This window comes from Camelus ferus, chromosome 1 (assembly GCF_009834535.1).
Source record: "Camelus ferus isolate YT-003-E chromosome 1, BCGSAC_Cfer_1.0, whole genome shotgun sequence".
Lineage (NCBI taxonomy): Eukaryota > Metazoa > Chordata > Mammalia > Artiodactyla > Camelidae > Camelus > Camelus ferus.
The window spans coordinates 34,513,579-34,538,471 of NC_045696.1; the positions used below are offsets into that span (position 1 = coordinate 34,513,579).

The 24,893-nt window shown below is 36.1% G+C and overlaps 2 protein-coding genes across 2 annotated transcripts in view; one reads left to right on the forward strand and one right to left on the reverse strand.

Annotated features, from left to right (window-relative positions):
- Nucleotides 1-470: 470 nt before the first annotated feature.
- Nucleotides 471-7,349, reverse strand: CGGBP1 (CGG triplet repeat binding protein 1). The gene is made up of 3 exons (XM_032477586.1): nucleotides 7,132-7,349; nucleotides 6,336-6,540; nucleotides 471-4,434 (listed from the first exon to the last, which is right to left on the reverse strand). The coding sequence occupies exon 3, from the start codon at nucleotides 4,413-4,415 to the stop codon at nucleotides 3,912-3,914; it is 504 nt and encodes a 167-aa protein (XP_032333477.1). The 5' UTR covers nucleotides 4,416-4,434; nucleotides 6,336-6,540; nucleotides 7,132-7,349; the 3' UTR covers nucleotides 471-3,911.
- A 26-nt stretch (nucleotides 7,350-7,375) lies between these two features.
- The window catches only part of ZNF654 (zinc finger protein 654), an 86,427-nt gene continuing 68,909 nt past the window's right edge, over nucleotides 7,376-24,893 (forward strand). Inside the window, 1 exon segment of the mRNA XM_006188208.3 lies at nucleotides 7,376-7,857. Within this exon segment, the coding sequence (XP_006188270.3) occupies nucleotides 7,666-7,857 (192 nt within the window). The 5' untranslated portion in view covers nucleotides 7,376-7,665.

The following is a 24,893-nucleotide window of genomic DNA, read 5'->3' on the forward strand; positions in this document are numbered from 1 at the left end:
TGCCGAATAATATAGCAAACCTTTCAAAAACCCAGTAAAACTTATGAGAACAAATTAGGTCCTTGTCTTTCATAATTACTATTTCTAAAAGTAGAGTGTTGAGTATATTTCCAATTAAAAGCACTGATTAAGCTTGTTTAATTATTACTTATGTAATTTTAGGAGAAAGGGGCAATCTGTAGCTAGATATGAATCTGATTTGACAGGATATATGCTTTTATATTGGGCATAAGGGTTAATAATCTTACAGAGATATAACTAGTAGCAAAATAAAACTAAATTAGTAAAATTGTAATCTTTTGAAATTATGAAATGATACTGACTCACAAAACAAAACATGCTTTCAAAAACTTCTGAAACAATTTTTGAAATTTATTTCTAAATGTCACAGAGACAAAACTTTTAAAGCAACACATTTATACTAAGGATACATGCGTGAGCAAAAAAAAAAAAATAAGGGAATACAAAAATGAACATAGTAAAATTTTAATGAATACAATATTCCAGATACAAGTAGAATACCAACAGGTAAGAACTGTTTTTACCTCAAGTCTATGATAGTGCGGATTGAGATAAACCAGGTTTAGGATAGTCCCTTCACTATTCACATTTTAATCAGTGCTGACTAGAAGCCAAAGCAACTTATTTTAGGCTGATTTTCAATGAAATTATAGAATCAGTCTTCTATTTAATAAATGTGTTTTAAGGTGAACTGTACTCATTTAAAGGCAGCTGGGGCAATTCAGACCACTGAGAGCCCTTACAAAGATTTAAGCACCAAATGACAAATCGTTTGTGGCTTTCGTCTTGGGCCACCTTAAATTTTATTTTGTTTAAATGTGTTTTCATTTACATACAAATTCCTTCAGGCAAAAGATTTTAACATGGAACTTTCTGCTTGGAGATCTTGCCAGCGGTTACTTACAATAGTTGTTAAAGCAATGAATACTTTAGAACAACCCCAAGGCCATACTTAATTGGTTACAATTATAAAATGCAGAACTTTTTAAGTATTCTGGTCCCTGAAAATTCAGTAGGGCCAAATGCATTAACTGGAAGTAGCATTTGTTAAAAAAAAAAGTCTTACTCAAAGATAATTAATAAAGCGACTATTTAGGCTCCAATACACAATCTTTCTAAATTTTCCCCCTGTAAGAAATGATTACAATGTCTTTCAGGCTTGCTATATGCTCCATAGAATCAAAAGAAACCAAGAAGGAATTTGACATTTCAACAAGCTAGGAACTATTTACTGTAAGCATATAGTGAAATTCTGGAAGACATACTACCATACTTTGAAAAAACACTATTTAATAGGTAAGCATGTGTTGAAGGCAGTTTATAAATGAAACATTACAAATCTCATGTTTATGCATACAACTTATAAAATAGAAAAAAACTTGCTATTTTTCCAATAGTATAGCATCGCACTAACACTATATAGTTAAGATTGAAAGCTTCTGTACACACGTCCACTATGCTCCACAGCAGCATATGCCTCTTAGACATCTTCCTTTGTTATCCAACGTATGCCAACCATGGTTTCACAGATTTGTACCAGTTTGAGCAGGCTACAACAATCATTCTGTCTTATCTATTTATCTGTGAAGTAAAGTTAACCAGTTTCAGGGAATGAACAGTTTCATAATCAGTAAAAAGCATGTTAAACCTCTGCAACAGGATGGAAAATGCTTCTAAGGACATGATACAATCCTAACAGGAGTATGGATTATGCCCCTAGATATGTGGGAAAAGTCGGGAGCCTGGAGAAATACATTAAGATATATGGGACCTAAATGATCATGAAATTAGTAATAACCACTAGAAATTCAAATGTGAATTACTGCTATTTTTCTAAGTGCAGTGTCATCCAGTTTACTACTTATGACTACTCAAATCTGTCCTGCCACTACATGTTTGCTGTTAGTGCAAATCAATATCCAAATGTTAAGGAGCAGTCTGAATCATATGAGATATCTGAAAAAATTAGAATGATTGTATATTTATCTTTATATTCTAAAAATAGTGCTGTAAAACTCAATTATTTTCCTAGCTTCTTAGGCCTTCTATCATCTTAGGTAATTCAAATTAAATATGGTTGCCTGCTAATTCTTTAGTAGAAGTAAAAACAAAGCACATTTTGGTTGTTTTGCTGCCAGTCTCCTCATGCCTGTTCTTTATCAATGAGAGCACTACTTTAGGCATTTATTGTGCTACTTGAACATAACTGAACATGAGAAAAACCGGTAGTTCAAATTTTGACAAGTGATTTTTTTTTTTTTGGTGGCAGGCTTATTTAGAAATGAAAACAAACAAGCAAAAAACCCACATAAAATCTAAAATCAGATGGGTACTGTGACAACACAAACTAGGAACTTAAGTCTGTTAAAAAAGACTTAAGACACTGAAAGCTTTTTGAAAAATATAAAACCTAATTGTTTTCTTATTCACTTTGGCTTTTTTTGAATTAAAATTTGTGGTAAAATGACCTCAAAGATTAACTCCCTCTAAGTCACATAGGGCATTATTCATCAGTGCTTTGTAACAGAAATATATTTTATAAATATTTTCAACTTGAATGTTTTGAAAGAATTTAAGATTCTTTTTTAAAGCTCTAGTCCAAGTTTCCAGCTGTTTAATTTTTAAAAAATATAATTCGGGTATCCAACAGAGAGGACCTAACTGAGCTAAGCTACTTTGATAACCTTACAGGACAGTGAGGTTCAGATGGAGATCATTTCCTGAACATGGTTGACCTTTAACAGAACTGATTATTTCCTCACCCAAACAGTTATGCAGGATACTGCCAGATCTCCATTACAAAAACCTTGCCAGTATTTCTAGACAATTGTTTACCATCCATGTTTAAAAACCTTGTACCACCAGAGGCAAAGTACATAAAAATGAAAGTAAGCAAACTTGTTTCTAGTCTATTTATCTAAACAAACTCTTATAAAATCATATGGAAAATTAATGCATAGAAAGTAATTTCCTTATTATCTGTCAGCCAAAAATTATTCTCTGTAAAAGTAGGAAACTCAATCATAAAATGTCTACCTGCTTAAATTAAAATGCCAATCTTGAAGTCTTTTTAACACCATGACATAAAAAATAAGTTTGCAAATTCAAGATGATACTTGAAATGAAAACTATGTTTCAAAAATGTATGTTTATCGTAAGAGACTAAAATCATGTCACTGCAAAATTCCCCATGGCTCTTGGCACTGACATTAAAAAAAAGATTTTAGTCTTTTGGTCACTTGAAGCTGCTACTAAATACAACAATAAGCCTTTAAAAAAAGGGGAAAAGACAGTGAGGAACTGAAGGATAGTTAAGGTAACTACATCATGTATGAGTAAAGCATAGTCTGAAATAAACAGTCACTTTCTGCTACAAATAATGAAGATATAAGAACAGTTACCCACCATCTCTTCCTTTTTGAGGATCCTCTAATCAGAAATAATTCCTTTAAGTTACTGTGAGTGGCGTTGCCTGGCAGCAGCTTCAATTTCCTAGGCTAGTCTTTAATCCAAGTAATGAAGTAATCTCACAAGGAATAATCATACGTGGCAACAGGGTAGGAAAGCAGGGCAGTTCTTCCATGCACAAACACTTCAGGAGAAAAACCATCAATTTGAAAGATAACCATCAGGTTTCAGGTATCCTAGCACACTCTAAACCCTAAGTTTTGCTTTACACCATTGGTGACTAAAATTAACAATACATTTTGCAGTGAGGTTTTTTTTTTGTTGTTTTTTGTTGTTTTTGCCTGCAACTCTATATACATTGCAAAACTATTCTGCATCACATGATTTAAAATGAAATAAATATAAAAATGAACCACACAATCAACACATAACTTTAATACTCCACATTATTTATCTTGATCACAATGGTGGTAACCTCCTTGTCAACAATCTTGTGAGTTAAGGAGTTGATTCTCATTCTCATATCCATCAGGTAGATATGCTCTCCTCAGTTGGTCTGACTTGGGTATGGAGCCTCCATTCTTTACATGGCGAGACAGGAAAGCTCGGACTGCTGGGTGATCAGCCTTCTCAAGCGGGATGTTGGCTTCCAGGCACATTTTTACAAAGTCCTGGATAACACTGACTTTCTCTGTTTGCGCAGTACTGTTGCATTGGAGGGATGCAGTAAGAGGCCTCTGCTTCTTTCTCACATTCTGCTCTTCAAATTCTGCCTTCCTCTTGGTATGAGTCTTTGACTTGAGGTGGTCACTAATAGCAGACTTGCGAACGTGATTCAGAACCACATTGCAAGAAGTGCAGAAGAGTTTTCCTCCATCTTCGTGCAGCTCACCTCCAAACTCAGTGACTCGATCCAGGGGAGTCACATACAAAGCAGTCTTAGAACGGTTTCGAGCAGGTGGTGCTGTCACTACAAATCTTTCCATTCTGACTTTGAATAAGGTTCTTTCAAGACAAGAGAAACAAAGTGTTATAACAACACTTCATTTGGGAAGAAATTACCAATAAAAGGAAGACATAAGCATTTTTAGAATAAAGGCTTCAGAAAACTTAATTCAAATGAAGAGACTGTGTGTCTACTAAGTCTTAACTTACCTGAAATATGTAAGGGTAGGCAAAATCAGAGCAAGTTATTAGTAACAACTAGGTTCATTCCCTGATTTTGATGAAATTCAAATAAATTAGAACTATGAAAAAAGAGCTCCAACTCTCCTAGATGTCACTATTCTTTAGAAAAACCTAATCACAGATCAACATTTATGGTGTTAACTGTATTAATCTCATCCATTTAGACGTATGTTCAAGTTTAAAAGAGCTTCTTTCCCTTCACAGTTCTGGGGCAACTGATTTTAGGAACACAATTGCAGAGAATTGTGTACAACTGTTCAAATATGTGGCGACTAAAATGGCATAAATCTATATGCAGACGCATATAATTTCCAAAGTTGTTCTGAGAAGAAAAGTAAAAACCAAGAAAGAACACAGACCAAATGCAAATAAAAGCAGCAACAATGACAATTCTTAAAATCAAAATACGCAGCTCAAAGTAAGTCATTTTTGTAATGCATTCTTTCCAAAAGGTGACAGTCAAGATATGCAAAAGTGCCTAAAACTGTCTTCTTTCTTCCATTAAAGACTAATATTTACATTTATTAATATTTATTTCACTTATTAACTGATAAGTTAGATCAAAACTAAGAACTTAACATAGCACCTTGTATATCACAATTTCTTTATATGGAATAAGTAAATGATTTCTTCACTATTTTTCCAAACATTTAACTCAGAAGCAGCTTCATAATTTCTCGATTTATCCTAACAACAAATTTTTATGATCATTGCCAAAATCATGTTATGGGAACTGCAAACTTGAGATAAAGAACAAACGTTGTCAGTGATGACCATTTGTTCCCTGGGGCCATGCCATTGTGCTAATCTCTTACATTAACCTAGGTTAAGAAACTGAAATGAGTTTCATAGAATTCAAATTGGAATTCTGTTCAGTTTACATACATTAGAGAAAAATTCCCAAGGGAGCTCTAAAGAGCAATGCTTTATAAGTGTAATCAGAAACGATGGAGTATTCCATTAGTCTAGACTAGAGAATTCATAGCTGGGTAACATGAAATATCTCTCAAAAGAATTTCAAATTGCCAATGTGTTAGTCACCTGTGGACATAACCTCAACATTTCACAGAAATTCTGGAAAGTATGTTAAGTTAGATTTTAAGAAGTTTAACTCTATTTTTTTCCATTAAAAATCTGTTCAATGCACGGCTCTCATGTACCAAATACATTATTTAGTCTATAGGTTTCCACTGGCATTTAAGACAGATATGACTCCTGCCTATTAAATAGTTAAATACCATCACACATATTTGTAGTTTAACTTAATGGTATGTTTTATAATCATATAGCAAATCAGTCCCAATTATGATCAATGGTTGTAAGCTAGTTATGAAAACCATTACATATTTGTGTCCAGTGATGCCTAAATCTATGTGAAAAGTCTCGTCTTTAAATATTTGGATTTCAAACCCTAAAACAATGAAAAAGGTCGTTTTCCTTTTAAGCATAAACTGCTCACTTTGTACTAATATGAAAGGCCTATACATTCCAAAGTCTTGTAACTTTTAAAGTATATTTGCGTTACCGCAAGGCAAATATCCACCCAATAGAGAATGCTCGAGTTTGCAGAACCGAAGAACAAAAGTGTTTTCCACATAAAGATATCCTAAACGAGGAAGTTAAAAAGTTAAGAGCAGGGGGAAAAGATGGGAGAAGAAGCAAATCATTTACTAGATAAAAATAAAAGTCATCAGAAGTCTTCAAGTTTAAATGTTTACCGAATTAGTTTCCAGGTTTTTCCGTCTTGATACCTAGTAGTGAAGGGTCTCCAGCGCAAAACCAGAGACGCATGCAATCCTGGCACTTTCCGTTGGTTTAAACTCGGAGATGCCTTCAAATCAGTTTTTCAACAAGTGGTGGTGGGGAAATAGTTTCTGGGCTTGCACCCTATTTTCCCTGAGGTGCCGGGAAGTCATGCCTTTACTGTAAAACACGAAAAACAAATGGAAAGAAAAGATGGGGGAGGGGGAAGGGCGGATGGAAAACGAACACGAACGTCCACAACAGTCAGCACGCAAGTGTCTTTAAAACCACTCTAGTTAAGTCCACACCACAAATCCGGATCCTTGCGTTTACCCAAACACTCCTCATCCTAGTCCCTTCTCGGTCGTTCGCCCCGCTCCGCACCTCCTCGCGTGCCCCAGGCCTCAGGGTTCGGGAGGAGGGAAAGGCGGGGCTCGAGGCGTTCCTGGCGTCTAGACTCCCTCCTCCCGCGCAGAGCCCAGCACGCCGGCGCCCCACCACCACTGCCCCGCTAGCTGGGCAGGGCCGAGTCCCAGCTGCCGGCTGTGGGCCCGGGAACTCGACAGCCGAGTTGGCGGCAGTCTCAAGGGAGGAGGCGGCAGGCGCCCGGCGGAGGCGGCCGCTGTCAGGCTTCCCGTCTCCTCCCACTTCCTCCCGCCGACTACGGCGCCCCGGCCCCGCCTCCGGTTCCCGCTTCGGGAACGAAGGCCCCGGGCCCAAAGCCCGCACCAACGGCCGGGCCCACCCTCGGCCTCTTTAGCTTCTCGGTACCGTAGGATCGGGGCCGCCGCTAGGGGAAGTGGACGATACCCGGCCGGAAAGGAAAAGAGAAGGAAGAAAAGGAGGAGCAATGGGGTGAGGGAGGAGGAGGACCCGTCGTCTTCGTCTTCGCCGCCTCCGCCGCCGCCGCCGACCCCGCCGCCGCCGCCGCCCGATCGAGCCCAGCGGCGGCCGCCGTGTCCCCCGCCGCGCCCCGTCCTCCTGCGCCGCCTATGGCAGAGCTCGTAGGCGGTCCCCAGCAACCGCCGAGCAACATTGACCAACGGACCGCGGGTGTATCAAACAGGCGGCTGATTTGACCAATGGTAGTGGAAGGGCGGGCATATGCGTGATTGGCGGCTAGAGTTGTCCAATGAAAATTGGGGGCGTGGGTGGGCGGAGCCGGAAGTAGAGCCAGTCGCGAGGCCCCCGTCCGGCTCGGGCGGAGGGAAGGGGGAGGGAACTAGAGGAGGAGGAGGAGGTTAGCCGAGGCAGCTACAGCGGCGGCGGCGCAGGGGCTGGTACGCGCTGGGCGGCGAGAGCCTCATGGCGGAGGAAGAGAGCGACCAAGAGGCCGAACGCCTCGGAGAAGAGCTCGTGGCCATTGTGGAGTCCCCGCCAGGCCCTGCTGGGCTTAGAGCTGCGGACGACGGCAGAGGCGTCGCTGGGGGCGGCAGCTGTGGTGGCGGCGGCGGCGTCGGGATCAGCAGTCGGGATTACTGCCGACGCTTCTGTCAGGTGAGGCGCCTGTCGGCCGCCCGGACTTGTCAGCCGGGTCCTGGGCCTCCCTACTTCTCCTGGCCGCCTCGACTTCGAATCTGGGCTGTGTCCATCGCTCGCTCCACCAGCCCAACAAGGAGAGTGAGGGTGAAGCTCCCCCCTCCACCTATCTGGCTTGGGGTGGGGGGCGGGGAGCGGGACGGGGTTGACCCGCTCAGGTTTAGGGTTGCTGAGAAAGTGAGTTTGTCGCGGGTGGAGGGGCTGGAGCGGAGGAGGGTCAGCTGGCAGGAAAGCTCTGTACTGACATGCCTCCCTTGCCCCATACAGACCCCTTTCTGCCCGAGGGTCCCGCCTTTCTTGTGTTTCCTACCCTGTTTCTTGTCACCTCTTTCGGAATCTCTGGCAACGTTTCCTGCCTTCCCTTCTCCGCCCCTTGCCCCCTGTATTCTCCCCTTTTTCGGAGATGGGAGGCATGCCATCTCTCTACCGCCCCCTCTCCTGTCATCGCCACCCCTCCCCCTCTGCTAGGGTCTCCTGTCATTCCCTCACGAGATTCCGCTGGGTCAGTTCTTCTTTTGGCTTAGGCGCTGACCCATGGTGATTTAGTTACTTTTTTGGGAGGTGGGGTTAAGGCAGTGGGATTGTCATGTTTTCTTACCCTCTTTCCCTGACACACACAAGCTCTTTTCTAATTAACTGCTAATAGAGAAAGTAGTTTTCCTGAAACTATTGCTCCGGTTACATCACCACTCCCCACCCCCTTCCTTTAAATTACAATGTATTTTCTTTAGCCTGTAAAATACAGTGTCTGAACAGTGACAGTAAATTATTTTACTTGGTCGACTGCCACTGCGATTTGAGGTAGTTTATAGTGTTTGACCATAATCAGATATTAAAGCACCGAAGTACTTGTCTAGGGGTAAAATTTATGTTATCTGCATTCATATCTGTGTATATTTATAGTTTAAAGATTTTGTTCTCATTCACGACATTCTTAGTTTGCAAAGTATTTTGGAAAAAAAAAATTAACTGCTCCTTTTTCCACCCCATTCCTCCATTTATCATGTTGGATGTATAGGGTTCAAATCATGGCTCCACTACTTATAGCTATGTTCTTTTGAACAAATTACTTAACCTTTTTGTGCCTTAGTTTCCTCTTCTGTCATATAGGCATAGTAATTAAGTTAGTGAGTATGTAAGGGATTTGAATTCTTTACACACTAATTAAAGTTAGCCATTAATTTCATTTTGGTAACAAGTAGGAAATAAAATTAACCAGAAGTTGGCATCGTGTTTGCTGAAATTTGATTTTATGTCCTTTCCAAGCATTGAAAGAAGAAGGGTGGGGTTGATATTTTCAGGTAGGTTTTTAATAACTAGTTTAAACTGTGTTTTGATTTCATCTGTCTTCCCTCAATAGATAAGTTGATTTGATGGTGGAAATTGTCTTGTTATAAAAGATATGTCAGTTTTCTTTGGCATTACTCTCTTAGTGACTTTCTTGAAAAAATAATTTTTTTTTGATATTACATTCAGGATTTAGAGGTTCAGTGTCTTTACAGAGCTTGTCTTCTAACTGTTTTACATCTAGAAACCATATTATCAGTAGACTTTGTATTTATAGGAATTTTAAGCTTCTGAAAAATTAAGTTACAATTGATCTTTTTAATATTTTCACAGGCAGAAAGTCTTTTTTATTTTTTTCTATGTTTGCTTTTTATAGCATTAATGAGCAAGTTGGTTTTGGTTACATTTAGCTTTGTTAATTTACTTGACAGATAACCCTTAATTACTGTAGAATTTGAAATTTTATTTGAGAGCCAGAACATTTTTGGAGGACTTTTAACTACTCTTTAGTCTATTTCTTGAAGTCAACTTTAAGAACAAATGAATAAATTTAGCTGGTGAAATACAGTATCAGAATAGTGACAGTAACTTATTTTAAGAACAAATGAAGTTGACTATTTTATAAAACTCCACTGCTTCCTAAAATATCCAGGAAAATAAAACTAAATAGGAACAACTTAAACTTTTATTTTATATTGCTAAATTATTAATGTTAAACTGACATACTTCCATGTTACCAACTTTTACCTGAAACCTCATAAGATATTTTACAGTACTATAGATTACCAGTAGATCTGAGGGTTCCTGTCCTGGTTCCACCTTGCAGGTGAGCTTTGTGAAGTCTTTTTTTGTAATAAAACTTTAAGATGAAATAAAATGTTACATGTATTAAGTTGAACTTTATTGATTGATTAATAACATTCTAGTATAGTAGTTTTGTTTTGTTTGCCAGTAAGGGAAGCAGTGGATTATATAATCTAATTCTCAAAGATTGTTTCTTTTTAAACATTTGGTTTCCTACTATTCACTAAGAGAAACTTATTTCATTAGTAAGTGACTTACTTTTGAGTAATCTGTAAAATGGATAATATGCACTTGGGTTGGTGACAGTTAACTAAATATACGAATAATACACACAGCTTTGTGGGGTTGAGAAGAAAGGCTCCAATTTATCTTCCTCCTTTTAGAGAGAAATATGAATCAGAATTTCTTGGCAGTTGGTTGTGCGGGTGAAGGGAGAGGAAGGAACACTTCTTTTCAAGAACGGTTCTGTCTTTTACCACAAGGAAAAGTAAAACAGAAGACTCCAGATAATATAAGTGATAAATTATGCATGTGCTCAGTGCGTTTTATTGTATACTTTTCTATTTGAGAAACAATACCAGTAATTATTAAATCCCACACTAGGGGAATGGTTCCTTAGGCTACAACACAATTTTGAGATGATGGATTTGGGAGATTAACAATGTTAATTACCAGTTAACATTGAATAATGTTAGACTGACTGCTCCATCATATCCTCTCTTCGCTCTTATTAGTAGACCTGCAACAAATGCTTAAATAGAATTGACCCTTAGCTAATATTTAATTGAGGGTGAAAGGAAGGGGAATGTAATTTTTATTGAGGGCCTACTAACTCTTAAGGCCTTCGGATAGGCCTTGTTATGCAAGTAACATAGTTGAAATTGAGGCCTGAACAAGTTAACTTGTCAGATGAACAAGCTGGGATTTTGATCCCAGCCTTCAATTTCTACTAAAAGACAGATGGAAATTATAAATCTCAAATAATTGTAAAGTGATTTTTTTGTTTGTTTGGTCAAGTTGTACAGAAGAGAAAAAGTTACTGGAAGTACTCAGGGAATCATGTACGAAAAATTTAAAAAGTACTCTTGCATTATGCCACAGTGTAAAAAATACTTCAAGGAACAGTCAAGTAATTATTATTTCTCTGACTTGTTAGGTGCTAAGAACATTTCCCCAGTTCCTGAGGGTTGTGATAATTCAACCTAATTTTGTTGCTAGATATATTGAAAATTGAAATTTTTTTTATCATAAATTGTAAATTAAGCAAGTAAAGATACCTTCTTCTTAGCTCAGAGCCAGAATGAATATAGTGCGTGATAACTATGTATTTCTGGGAGCACTTCGATATGTTGATTAAAATAGACTTTAAAGTTGTTTTTTATTGTGGTGGGGTTAATAGCCATCCCATGAGGATGTCATGAGTATAAAATGAGAGAATAAACATGAAGTGCTCAGTACTGTACCTAGCACATAGATAGGCTTAAATAGATAGATGCTATTAATATTTCTCTCATGTGAAATCCTCTGAAGGTTTAAGAGGGATGTTAGGGATACTCTAATCTGTAGGTCACTTATAGTTTGTATCCCTCAATAAACTGTAGAGATAATTTAGAAATGTTATAATTCTAAAATTTTGTTATTTAACTAGGAAAGCCAAGTGTTGCTGACAGAGCATTAAATGATTTGCAAAAACAACCATATATATATGTATTTTTTCAAATTTTATTTCCTGCAGGGGACATTGGGCAATGTCTGGAGATATTTTTGATTGTCTTAATTGAGGGGTTGCTAGTAGGATCTAGTGGTTAGAGGCCAGAGATGCTATTGAACACCCTATAGTGCACAGGGCTGCCCTAACAGCAAAGAATTAATCTGGTCCAAAATATCAGTAGTGCCGAAGTTGAGAAACCTTGCTATATCCTTACTTTGGAACTCTTAGTGGATACTTTATGTCTTTAAAAAAAAGTATTCAATGATCCTCAAATAATTTTATGCAGCTACTGTGTACCAGGCACAGTACCTAAGAGACACTCTAACAGAAAAAAGGGTTCACCTTATGATTTTATAAAATATGTGCTAATGCCTCTTACTTTAAAGAAATTAAAATTTAATTGTTTTAGGAAAATATAACACTTATCTCTTAGTCTTGGTATAACATTTTACATAATATTTATAGTTTCTTTAGTTTCTTAGGGTATAATTATACATTTTTACTGTTTTTGTTACTCACTGGAATTTTATTTTTGATTTACTTTTAATTTTTGTATGTGTTTTATATGTACTTGGTTTAAAAAGTCATATTGTAAGACTTAAATGTCAGGGATTGCATTTTGCTGCTTCTAGAGACCTGACTTAAATAGCTTAAACAATACTACACATTTATTTCTCATGTGAATAGTTTTGAATGGATAGTAAAGGGATGATGTAGTAGCTTTATCATCATTGTACCATCATTTACTCTTTCTAATCAGTCATCCTTATCTTCTTATCTCAAGTTTGCCTCATGATCCAAAATAGTTGCTGGAGTGTCAGCCATCACATCTGAGTTCCATGTAGCAGAATAAGCCAAAAACATCTTGCCCTCAATCCTACTCAGTAACTTCCATTTCCATTTTGTTAGCTATCACCATCTGAAAAGAATGTTAGAAACTTTAAAAAATATTTTTTCCCTGATTAGATGTCTATGATTCTATTAATAAGGAAAGTAGAATGAGTGGATGTTATAGAGGCAACCTTTTTTGTGTGTGTTTTTTATTTTGTTTCTTTTTTTCTATTTTGCCACAGCTTATAATAAAAGTAACAGTTGCACTCTGTCCCTTTCCTTCCCCATATGTTCACCAGAGGCAATCACTTGCAACTCTTTTTAGCAATTATGATATTTACCTTCATGTTTATAAATGACTTTTTCCCCCTAGTTTTAGATATAATCAGTTAGCCCAGTTGACAGAGGTGAGGACTTACCATCTCCCTGTTCAGTATGTACACTTTGATTTTACCCACTGTGTTCTGTATCTCCTTTCTTCCTTCCCTCTAACCCCTTCCTCCCCTGCCCCATTATTTCTGAGTCTTACTCAGCTTCTCCAGAGAATTGGGAATTTTCATTGATCTAACAGGGGAGGGAATCTGGGGGAGGTTTTCAACTGATCTTTCTGTCTTTGACTCTGCTTTCACCTCCACTTTAAGAAATATGTGGCATTTCAGATTCCTGAGATTTTCTGGGGTTCTTCAACACAAATCAGCTTATTTTTGAACTCCTTCCCTGCTTTCTAAATAATAACTGCCTAAATGCTATCATCGATCCTTTGTCATTGTTTTCCTCCATGTGGGTTTAGACCTTTTAAAACAAAAATATCTTTACTGTTATTTTAGTGGAGTTTTCAAGTGGGAGCAGAAGTAATTGTGTGTTCAGTCTGCTACATTTAGCTAGAAGTCTCAAGTTAAGTTTTTCAACTCAATAAAGAATAGTGGATATGAAAGATTATAAAAAGACAAGTATTAAAACTAATTCGTAGTGATTTATTTACTTTTGAAAAAGAGTATGCTACTTCCTGATCCAGTTTGTAATGAGTATTCAGAGCTAGAATTAGTTTCATTGAATGAATTTACTTTACGTGTTCCTTTTCACAAAATTCTTTTTATTAATACATTGCAAATTAAAATTTTAGCTTTCTAAAAATGGTTTTCAAAATTTGACAGATTTGGGACATTTCCGGTGTTCATAGAAGTTGACTACCATGGAAAGTCATGAACTTATTTATTATGATTGTGAAAAGCAAAGTAAAGCGAACCCTAGATATTGATGGCTGTATTTGGGGAGCTAAATGCTTTGTTGTTGTTTATTCTTTTTTTAGGTTGACTTTCAGAATTGAATGGTACTAATTGTTCATAATGACATTATTTGAAATAGAAAATTATTGAAAATAACCTAATGATCAAAGTTAGGGGAATTGTTACATATGATGGAATCCTATGTTCTCTTAACGATCATGTTTTTAAAGAATAAAGAATATTTATTCATATGCGAAACTAGTCCTGGTATAATAACTACTGAAAAGATACAAAGGACAGATGATTTCACTTTTGTCAATAAAAAAGACGAAAAGAAATATGCAAAGTTATTAACAGTGGATACTTTATTAGTGATATGTTTATAGCTGACTTTTTCTTTACATTTATTTATTCTTTTACATTTTCTTGATTAAACTACTACCTTTATAATGAGAGGAAAAATAAAATATAAAAACCACATTTTTTTCTTTCCTATTTTACAGATTATTTTCTGTGAATAAATGCAAGATTATTTTGAGCATGATGAAATTTTAACTCCTTGTTTCCCAAAAATATGTGAAATTTTTTTTTTTTTTAAGTGAATTGGTTAAGGGAGATTATGGAGGTAATTTTAGGTTAATGGATGAGATACTAAACTTACATAACTTCTTTTTACACAGTCTTGGATTAAGATATATGTCATTACTGCTTTCTAATAACAACTCATCACATTGACTTAAAAATTTTATCTCTCTTTTAATTATGTACATAAAATGGTAGGAGAAAATATTTTTAAATGAAGTTCATTGTTTTTAAGTTTTTTAGTGATACCATTATTTTGAAATTCTGCCAAACAGAAGTAAGGCACCAGTTGTACTGTTATTTTTGGCATGGAATCTTTTTGATTTTCCTGCCAAAATGTGCTAAACTATACCTTAGCAATTACAAACAAAAGCAAAAAAGAGAACTTTAAATTACATTTAAGAAAGCTATGGTAAAATCTGTGTCTAGTGAGATATTTGAAAAAATAAAATATCAATAAAATATGATCAATTAATATGCCATTTAAAATGCAGTGATAAGGATATTAGGCCCTTTAAAATCTAGGGTAGTTTATTTAACTAAATATTAATTCTAGTTATGTTGTAAATCAGTTACAGTAGTACCTAGTCTGAATTGGAGAGTATTTTTAAGATTTGTAATTTCAAATGGATCTAATACAAGATAACCTTCAGCTTTCATGTAATATATATCACACTGATTTTTTTAACTCCCTATTTCTCTGACAGGTCAGTTCATCATTTCTCTATTCACACTCTATTCAGTATGGTTCTGCTCTCTAGGATGAGACCCACTCAGTCTCACCTGGTTAGAGCCATGGTGGAACACTTGGTGTCAACTAAATATGAGAGGAGGTCGATCTGGTCGATCTTAAAGGCTACTCCACTGACATTCTTGTACCAACCACTTAATACCCTCAACTCTCCAAAGCAGCAATAAATGTGAAAATAGCTGAAAGGCTTTCCATTAAACAGTAGGAAAAAAAGGGTCATTGATGTTAGGGTTTATGCAGTTGGCTCTCCATATCCACAGGTTCTGCAGCCCCGAGTTCAACAACTGGAGATGGAAAATATTGGGGGGGGGGGAAGTCCAGAAAGTTCCAAAAAGCAAAGCTTGAATTTTCTGTGCACTAGCAATTATTTACATAGTATTTACATTGTATTAGGTATTTAAGTAATCTAGAGATGATTTAAAGTGTAAAGGAGGATGTATGTAGATTATATGCAGATACTACACCATTTTATATGAGAGACTTGAGCACCTGCAGATTTTGATATCTGTAGAGGATTGGGGGATTTAGGGGGTGGTCTTGGAACCAATCTCCCAGATTCAGATGAATGACTGTATAAGGCACTGGGCATATAGTGATAAGCAAACAGGCATTGTCCCTATTTTTGTGTAAAGCTATAATTTTGATCAGTTCTAGGAAGGAAAGGTATATATTACTATAAAATGCAGGCCAATAAAAGGCTTATCAATTATTGCATTCTTGGGCAAGTTGAACTTGGCTGAGATTCTTTGGTTTAGTTTGAACATGTTGAATTTAAAGTGCCTTTCCTCATCCACAGAGAGATCTTAAAGATGGCTGGATTCACATAATCCTGAACTCAGAAGTGAGGTCTGGTCATCATAGCTATATGGATGGCATTTGAAGTCATGCATATGAATGAACTCACATTGGGAGATAATATAGAGAGAGAAAAGAAGAGGAAAAGAAGCTTCAGAAACTTTGGTTAAATGGCCAGGTAGGAAAGATTGAGTCTTCAAATGAAGTCTGAGAAGAATAGTTAAAAAGCTTCGAGAAAACCGGGAAACTATGGTGTCACAGAAAACAAGGGAAGAAAATGTTTCAGGATAGAGTAATGGTAACTGGCATCGGAATCTGTTGAGATCCAACCATTGAATTAACATGGAGGTCTTTGGTGACTTTAAGCAGAGTTGTTTTGATGTAGGAGCCAGACTTAAGTAGTTTGAGGAGTAGGAAGCAAAGAAATAGAGACAGTAGTATAGATAACTTACAAAGGAGATGGAAAGATATGGGTGGAAACTGGATTGAATATTTGTGGATTGAAGGTGAGGATATTTTCTTCTAAATTGTTGAGAATTTGGCATGTTTAACATCTGATGAGAATGATTCATTTGAAAGGAAGAGATAAATCTGCAAAAGAAAGGAGGGACAATCCAGAAAGTAAGATTCCAAAAAGGGAAGGAAGGACAAGATTCAAAGCACAAATGGAGTAGTTGCTTTGTATAGGAGCTTTGGAGTAGGTAGAAAGTTCATCTGTTGAGAGTACATGGGGGTGGTTGTAGATTTAAGGTGAAAAGAGGTCTAAAATGGTAGCTTCTTAGGTGGATTGTGTTGATTTACAGAACAATTTAAGTTTGCTGATTTTGAGTGCAGAGTGACCACTAGTCTGTACTTTTGTTCCACAGTACTTATCTGTATAGGTGAAGGCATGAAGAACGTGATTAGTTATATTCGTTCAGGGTTGAGTGATATACTGTAATTTATCAGTTAATTAACTTTGAGAAAGAAAGGGACATCCTCATTTTCTGGCTCCATTTGTTATAAAATGGTACAGAGTAGTGAAAGGAGAAAGAGAAGGAAGAGAAGTGGTCATATCAGTAGATATTAACAGTTAGGTGTATACCATTGTTCTATGTACCTTAAAAATATGTATGCATATGTATGGGTATATATGATACCCCAGTAAAATATTAATGTATACAATTTATTAATATGTCTTTCTATAATTAGAGTTTACTAAAAATTAACCCGTATCTGTTTTGATGACCCTAAAGTTAAAATATTATAAATATCCAGTAGTCACTGTTGCTAATGATTTGATGTGTATGTGTTATGTTTTTAGTATCTGGAAGATTTACTTATTTTTTTGGAGTGCTCTTATATGTGTAAACTCATAATTTTTAGTGTTTTCCATGTATCAGGTACTGTGATAAGTCTTTTACCTGTTTTATCTCATTCAATCCACTACCCCACAAGATACGTGCCATTATTCTCATTTTACAGATTAGGAAACTAAGAAAGACCAAGAGAGATTAAAAAGCTCGATTAAGTCAGATTGGAATTCTGGCTAGTCTGTCAAGGGCCCTGTGTACTTAGCCATTTCAATATACACACATTGTATCTAGGAACATGCATTTGGTATCTGTTACAGCATCTGTGCATATGTCTTGATATATACTACAGCATGTTTAAGCAGTTACTGACTGAGTAAAGCAGTGATTTAAAAAGATTCAAGGCAGCAGAAACTAAAGATGTTCATAAATGTAACAGAGAAAAAAAATCAAACTTAAGCTATCAGAAGTTCAATGAGAAGTGATTCTCAACTTATTTTTCTCTCAACCTGCGTGGGATATACCTCTCTCTGAAGCAGTGGGTCACCATAGTGATTATTCTTAAAATGCAAGTGTTATGATGATTGCAGACAGTTACTTTATGTTATTACCTTGTGTTTTGAAGGTTGGAGGGTATGGAATATATTTTAGATACTTATCTTAAATTCTAAGGTTTCCATTTCTCTGTATTATTTAAATTTAACCTTGAGTATCTTGAAACCTTACTAACCTAGAGAACAGTGGATGTGCATTTTTCGACTTTACCTTTTACCAAGCTTTGAAAACTCTTGCCAAAGATCTCTCAGGTTATAGAACTCATTAGTAAAGTTTAAGATTTATATTCCATGCTCATGCGGGTGTGGTAAAAAAGACATCTCATTTTCAGTTGGTGAGAGCAAAAATTACAATACCTTTCTGAACCATAATTCATCAAAATATATTAGAAACATTAAAAATAATTTGTACATTTTGACTTACAGCATTAATTTCTGAGGAAGTATAAATTTGGATATAAAGTGATTCATTATAGCATTAAATGTAGTTAATGAAAGGAATGAGTTGAAAATGGAAAAGCAACCAGAACATTTAAAACAGTTGAACACTTTTCAACCCTCATAAACTAAAATATCATTCAGCTTTAAAAAAATGATGTTTTCAGTGACTGTAATGACCTAGGAAAATAAAATACAATTGCAAAAAAATTAGGTGGAACAATTTGTTTGTAGCAGGATTACACAATTTGAATATAGTCCATTCTCACTGTACTCAACATATGTATTTTAGAGGGGCAAAGTGTTATAAAGAAAAATCAAATGAGCTGTTTCACTAGGATTGGGATTTCTTGATGGTAATCCATGGAAATCATTTATGTACTTCAGGAAGTCTGTGAACTCTCTGAAATTATTTACAAAAAGGATTGTGTTTTCATTTCTTTGGTGAGCAGGTCTAAGGTTTTTTGTTTTTTGTTTTTATCAGATTCTCTTAAGAATTTCAAAACTTGCTAAACAAACACATCCCACAACTATCCAAACACACCAACAGATTATGAACCTTTGATGTAAGCCATTGGGACACAAGCAGCACCACCTGCTTTTGCAAATAAAACTTTATTGGAGTACGCCCATTCTTTTCATGATGTAACAGCAGGGTTGAAAAGTGGAGATGGAGAATGTATGGCCCATAAGGTGCTTTCTGGCCCTTTCGGAAAAAATATGTAAGTCCCTTTCTTAGTTTTGTACTTATTCTTTCAATACCCCTGTGAGATAGGTACTGTTTTTAATCTTCATTTTATGAATGACACAAATGAGACTCAGAGAGGTTAAACAACTAACCCTAAGTCACACAGCAAGAAAAGAGCACTATACCAAGATGTTAATAGTGGTTATATGTGGGCAGATAATGATGATTTTTTTAAAAATATATTATCCAGATTTACTACAGTGTGTGTACATAACTTATAATCAAGAGGGGAGAAAGTTATAAAAAATATGATAGAACTAAGATAATCTTAAAACTCATTCATCCTTTCTTATCATTTTGATTTCCTGCATTTCACTGTGTTTATAAAGAGTGAATATGCAATTTTTGCTTCCCTTTATGCTTTTATGGAACTTAACTTTTATTTTTCAGCTCTTTAACTCTGATTTTTTGAAAAAAATTAGAAATTATTCTATTTATAGTTTCTTTAAAACGTTCTGTATTAACTGAAGCCATTTTATCCTTTAACTCTTGAGATTCTGTGTCCTTTCTTTTATATTCTGAAGTTAACTTCAATTATTAAGTGCTTGTAACTTAATAGGTACTCATAAAATGCTGCATGTATCTGACTGTGTATACAACTTACTTTCTCTTAGTATCAATCAGTTGAATTTTCTTTAATTATTTTAATAGACATAGATCTAGATACATAAAAGTGTTGTCGAAGGTATTCCTAAAAGAAAAAAATTGGCAGTGTACTATGTGGGAAGCTTCATCCTAATGATTATTTAAGGAGGAAAAAAGATCACAACCCCTGCCCTCAAGGAACTGAATCATGCAGTAAGGGAGAAGAGGCATATCCGACTACTGCAACCACTGTTATGACCTTCATTCAAGCCGTAGTCATCTTTCCCCTGGACAGTTTTATCTCCCTGCTTCCAATTTTTCTCAGTTTTTTTCTCCACACAGCCAAACTGATCCTTTTAAAGAGATAAGAGTGAGGTCTATTCTAAAACTTCCATGCTTTTCTATCTCAGTATGAAAACCAACATTCTTACAGTGGACTGCAGGGCTTCATGATCCAACCCCTGTCTAGCTCTTTGACTTGTCTCCTATTGCTCTTTGTGTCTGCTGCTTACCTTCAGCCACCCTAGTGTTTTTGCTCCCTCCTTCAACTTCAATAATTATTCTCCTGCCAATTTGCCTTTGTTTTGTCAGCATAAACATTTCAGTTGGATCAAATGAGTTGTCTCCCATTATCAAATTCACAAAGAAAAATTAAAGTCTAGAGTCCAAAGAGGTTAAGGTCCCAAATGCTTCCTTCCTGGAATACTGCTTAATCAGAATGAGAGTGCCTGTATGGTCAGGCCTGAGGGTTTTTCAGGGGCTGTAGCTAGGGTGTCTCCTCTGATTGGGAGTGGCTTCTTTTGCACCTCAAAAGAATTATTTAACCTCCAATCTTACTTTTTTAAAAAAATCTAGAAGGTCAGTAGGGCAAACCTTTAACACTCTACCCCACCAACACTCATTAAATTTAGAAACATTGATAATTCCTTGAAATTAGTACATGGTACAGTTGGCTCATTGTACTTTCGCCAGTAGGATTTATTGATATCACTAAAGATGGATATTACAGGGAAGATGGGTGCATAAAAAACTGGGTACCAGGTCAGTTTTGGTTTTAACCTCACTAGGGTGCCAGTCAGTTACGGCAACTGCCAGTGACTATAACTTGTAAAGTTTTCCTGGGAAAATTCATCAGGTGGCTTTGTGACTGTATGCTTAATGATATTTTGTTTTGAAGGATGCAAGCACTTAACCTGAACATTTCTACTTGAAAGTTGTATCTGAATTTCTGTCTTGCAGAATTTATAAATTTCCATGGATGACAGCTCTTAGGCACCAGGTCATAATGATGTTTCTTCCTTTAGATTTCTTCCTTATTAAAAGCTTTTAATTTCCATTTTTGTTTGTGTTGTCCTAGTATTCCTGTGCTGCAGTAAGTGTAGATTCTGTTTAGTAGCACAGCTTCTATACTGTCCCCATATTTGTATTTGGATAATAACCATAAATGGCTACCTGAAATAAAGCTACTTTTAATGTTTCTGATGTCTGCACTTAGAGAAGCCCAGTGAAAACAATATCTCTTCTACTACTTGCTCCTCTAGACCCTTTTTTTATTCTGCTTGTAACTATTCTGGGCCTTCCATAATTTGTTCTACTTCATTAGCAGTGTAAACATTCTTTTTTGTATCATGTTCCTTTCAGCAATAGTAGGATACACTGTTTCAGATAAACATTCTTGGTTTCTGTTTTTGTTTATATTTTAACCTATTCATAAGGTGGCCCCCTCCTGTTTTCCTTTCCCTTTCGCTTTGCTTTTGGATGTAGGTTTTATTTTCAGTTATCTCTTCTAAGATCTCCCATAAATCAGAGATTAAAGTCAAGGAATTCTGAGTTTATCAAAAAGCATTCATTATCAGACAGATTTTGCCTACTCTCACTTCCCCAGTTGAAGAAAATCTTACCAACTCAACATCAAACCTAGATCTGACCTCCTATTTTGTCTTTCTGCAGTTTTGCTTTTCTTTATCCACTACCTGAGGCCTAACTTTGAGTTCCTGAGGCACTTTTTTTGGTGACACTGTGCCATCCCATACATTGTCATCTGTAATAAGTAATAATTTGAAATGTACTGAAAATGCTTCAGGTATTTAAAGATAATCTCTTAGCTTTTTTTTTTTCTCTCTAACCTTTCAAATCTTTACAGATTTTACGTTACCATATAACAGCCTCATAGTGTGGTTTTTCACTTGCTCTTATGTACTTTCTATTTCTTTAAAAGACCACCTTGCCATAGTTGGATTTCCAGTCTGATACACTGAGATTTCCATCACACTATTACCAGCTGTTCCTCTATTAGATGCCTTTGGAGCCAGTCACCCTTTCTAATGAGTAACAACTAAAATACATTTTTCCCCCAATTCCATCTTTAAGAACACATAGTTCTGATATATATATTTCCTCTCTGTTTAGTTCAGCTTCTAAGATTGAACTTTATCTTAAGGAAGTTCTTTTCTTTTTCCATTGTAACATGATGCCCCCCTCCTTTTTTTTTTTTTTTTTTAACTCTTCCACTGTTATTTTAATTGGAAGTGTATAATTTTTAAAACAAATTTAGTTCTTCTTGAGACAGAACAACATGGTACCTAAAGTTAGTGTTTGAGGCATAGGACTTTTTTTACTTTTTGGCCTTTGGATTTGTATTAATACCATAATAATTCCATTGAGTTTTTCTTCTGCCTGAGCCTAGGAAAATGATTTATGCTCTAAAGGAACCTTGACCCATCTTTATTTCTGCACTTGGTAAAATCCACTGGCCATCTTCATTAAACACAGATAAAATCTTGACATCTACAGCTTTGATTAAATTTATGTACATTATCAGTCCCTGAAGTTAACTTGAGACCAGATTATGACAATGACTCTAGAAGCCTTTGGACAAGTCTCTTGAATATAAGGGCTACCCTTTGAGAACAAAATTAAGATGGAGAGGGACAAAATTAAGTCCACTGACCTAGGACTAATATTAACAGTTTAAAGACTAGACATTCACACACTAGTGTTCTAAGACCCATATGGAACTTAACCAGCTTTTCAGTTTAATCCTCTGGCTTGGAGTCTTTGTCGAGAAATCAGACAGAAGTAAGAAACAAGATTTTTACCTACTAATATCTAAAAAACCTGTATGACTAAAAGACATTTAAAAAAATTCAATAATATAATCAATGCCTCAGCCACATTTGCAATACCATCTGTGGCCAAGCCTGCTAGTTTTTTTTTTTTAAATTGAAGTACAGCTAATTTACAATATTGTGTTAGTTTCAGATGTACAGCATAGTGATTCAGTATTTTTGCAGGTTATATTCCGTTACAGGCTACCACAACATAATGGGTATAATTCCCTGAGCTATACAGTATATCCTTCTTGCTAACCTCTTACATATATAGTGGTTTATACCTGTTAATCCCGTGCTCCTAATCTGTTCCTCCCCACTTTCCTCTCTACTTTGGTAACCACAAGTTTGTTTTTTATATCTGTTCAGTATTTCTGTTTTGCACATACATTCATAGGTATTTTTTTTTAGATTCCACAAGAAAGTGATATCATTTAGTATTTATCTTTCTCTGTTTGGCTTATTTCACTAAGCATAATATTCCATGGTTCCATCCATGTTGCTACAAATGGCAGTTTTTTTTAAGGCTGACTAATAGTCCATTGTGTATATATACACCACATCTTAATCCAGTTGTCTGTTGATGGGCACTTGGGATGCTTCCATGTGTTGGCTAATGTAAATAGTAGCTGCTATGAAACATTGGGGTGCATGTATCGCTTTGAGTTAATGTTTTCGAAAGTTTTTTTCTGGATATATACCCAGGAGTAGAATTCTGGGGTCATATGGTAGTTCTATTCTTAGTTTTTTAAGGAACATCCATACTGTTTTCCACAGTGGCTGCACCAGTTTACATTCCCAGCAATGCACGAAGGTTCCCTTTCCTCCATATCCTAGACGTTTTGATGATAGCCATTCTGTCACGTGTGAGGTGATAACCTCGTTGTTTTGATTTGCATTTCTCTAATAGCGATGTTGAGCATCTTTTCATATGCTTGTAAGCCATTGTATGTGTTCTTTGGAAGAATGTCTATTCAGGTCTTCTGCTCTTTTTTTGAATTGGATTGGGGTTTGTTTTGTTTTGATATTGAGTTGTATGAGCTGTTCGTATGTTTTGGATATTAACCCTTCGTCAGTTGTATCATTTGCAAATATTCTCCCATTCCATAGGTTTTTCCCTTTTGTTAATGGTTTCCTTTGCTGTGCAAATGATTTTAAGTTTAGTTAGGTCTCCTTTGTTTATTTCTGCTTTTATTTCTTTTGCCTTAGAGGCCATGCTAAATTGAAGTCAGATGCAGAGTTCTGCATAGCCCATGCTAGTTAAGACTTTATCATGTAGACACACATCTGTAGATGACACCAGCTGCAGGCAAATGAAGAGGTTTGTTCACCTCACATGTTCACTTGATATTCATAGACATTTCCATATATTTTGGGGTTCTCTTGTCTATGTGCCAGTTTCAATGTTTATGCGGGAAACATTTAATATATTACTCTCCCTAGTGAGTCTGGAATCAAATGAAAAATTGACAGGTATTAAAATGTATCTATAGCCTTTAAAATGAGCCTACTGCTTACCTTTGGACCTGCTTAAGAGGAAAGTTGGGTCCTGAAGTGAGGACTCAGGACCCTGGTCTGCCTCACTCCATTTGGACGCAGAAAACTCAAGAAGGGAGATGAAAGCTTTCTGGGAGTGATGTTGTAACGGATGTTCCTGCTGTGGTTGGTAGCTTAATAGACACTCCTGAAGATTTATGTTTAACACTAAGGTGATAGGGGAATATTAAGATTTGAGATGCTTATACCATCTTCCATTTTATAAAGTTTAGTCTTACTACATTCACAGGACCTATTAAATGCCTTAATGTTGCAGAAATATCAACTTAAGGAGTAGTAAGCTGAACAAACCCCCAACCAAATAACTGGGTTTTAGGTTGCTTACTACTGAAGATTATGTCCTTCTGCAGATTGCAAACAATTTTTAACTTATTAGAATCTATTTCTAAGTGAGTTTGGTGGTTTTTTTAAAAAATGACTTTAATTTTAGATTCTCATTGCATGGTTATCCTGATGGAAAAAAGTCAAATGACAGTGACTGTTCTTTTTCTGAATAGAGCTTTTCTTTATCTTCATTCTCAATGGAAAACTTAAAAAAAAAAAAAAAAAAACTCAGGTATCTGTTCAGGCATGAAGTATTTTATTTATATTGTTCTATCTAGGATATACTTCACATATCAATGAATATTGAATTAAATAGTTGAATCCCAGTAGTAGCTTTTGGAAAGATTTTATCTGGGAGAGGCCTGTCTGCTTCCTAAAAGTGAGTAAAATTTATCATAA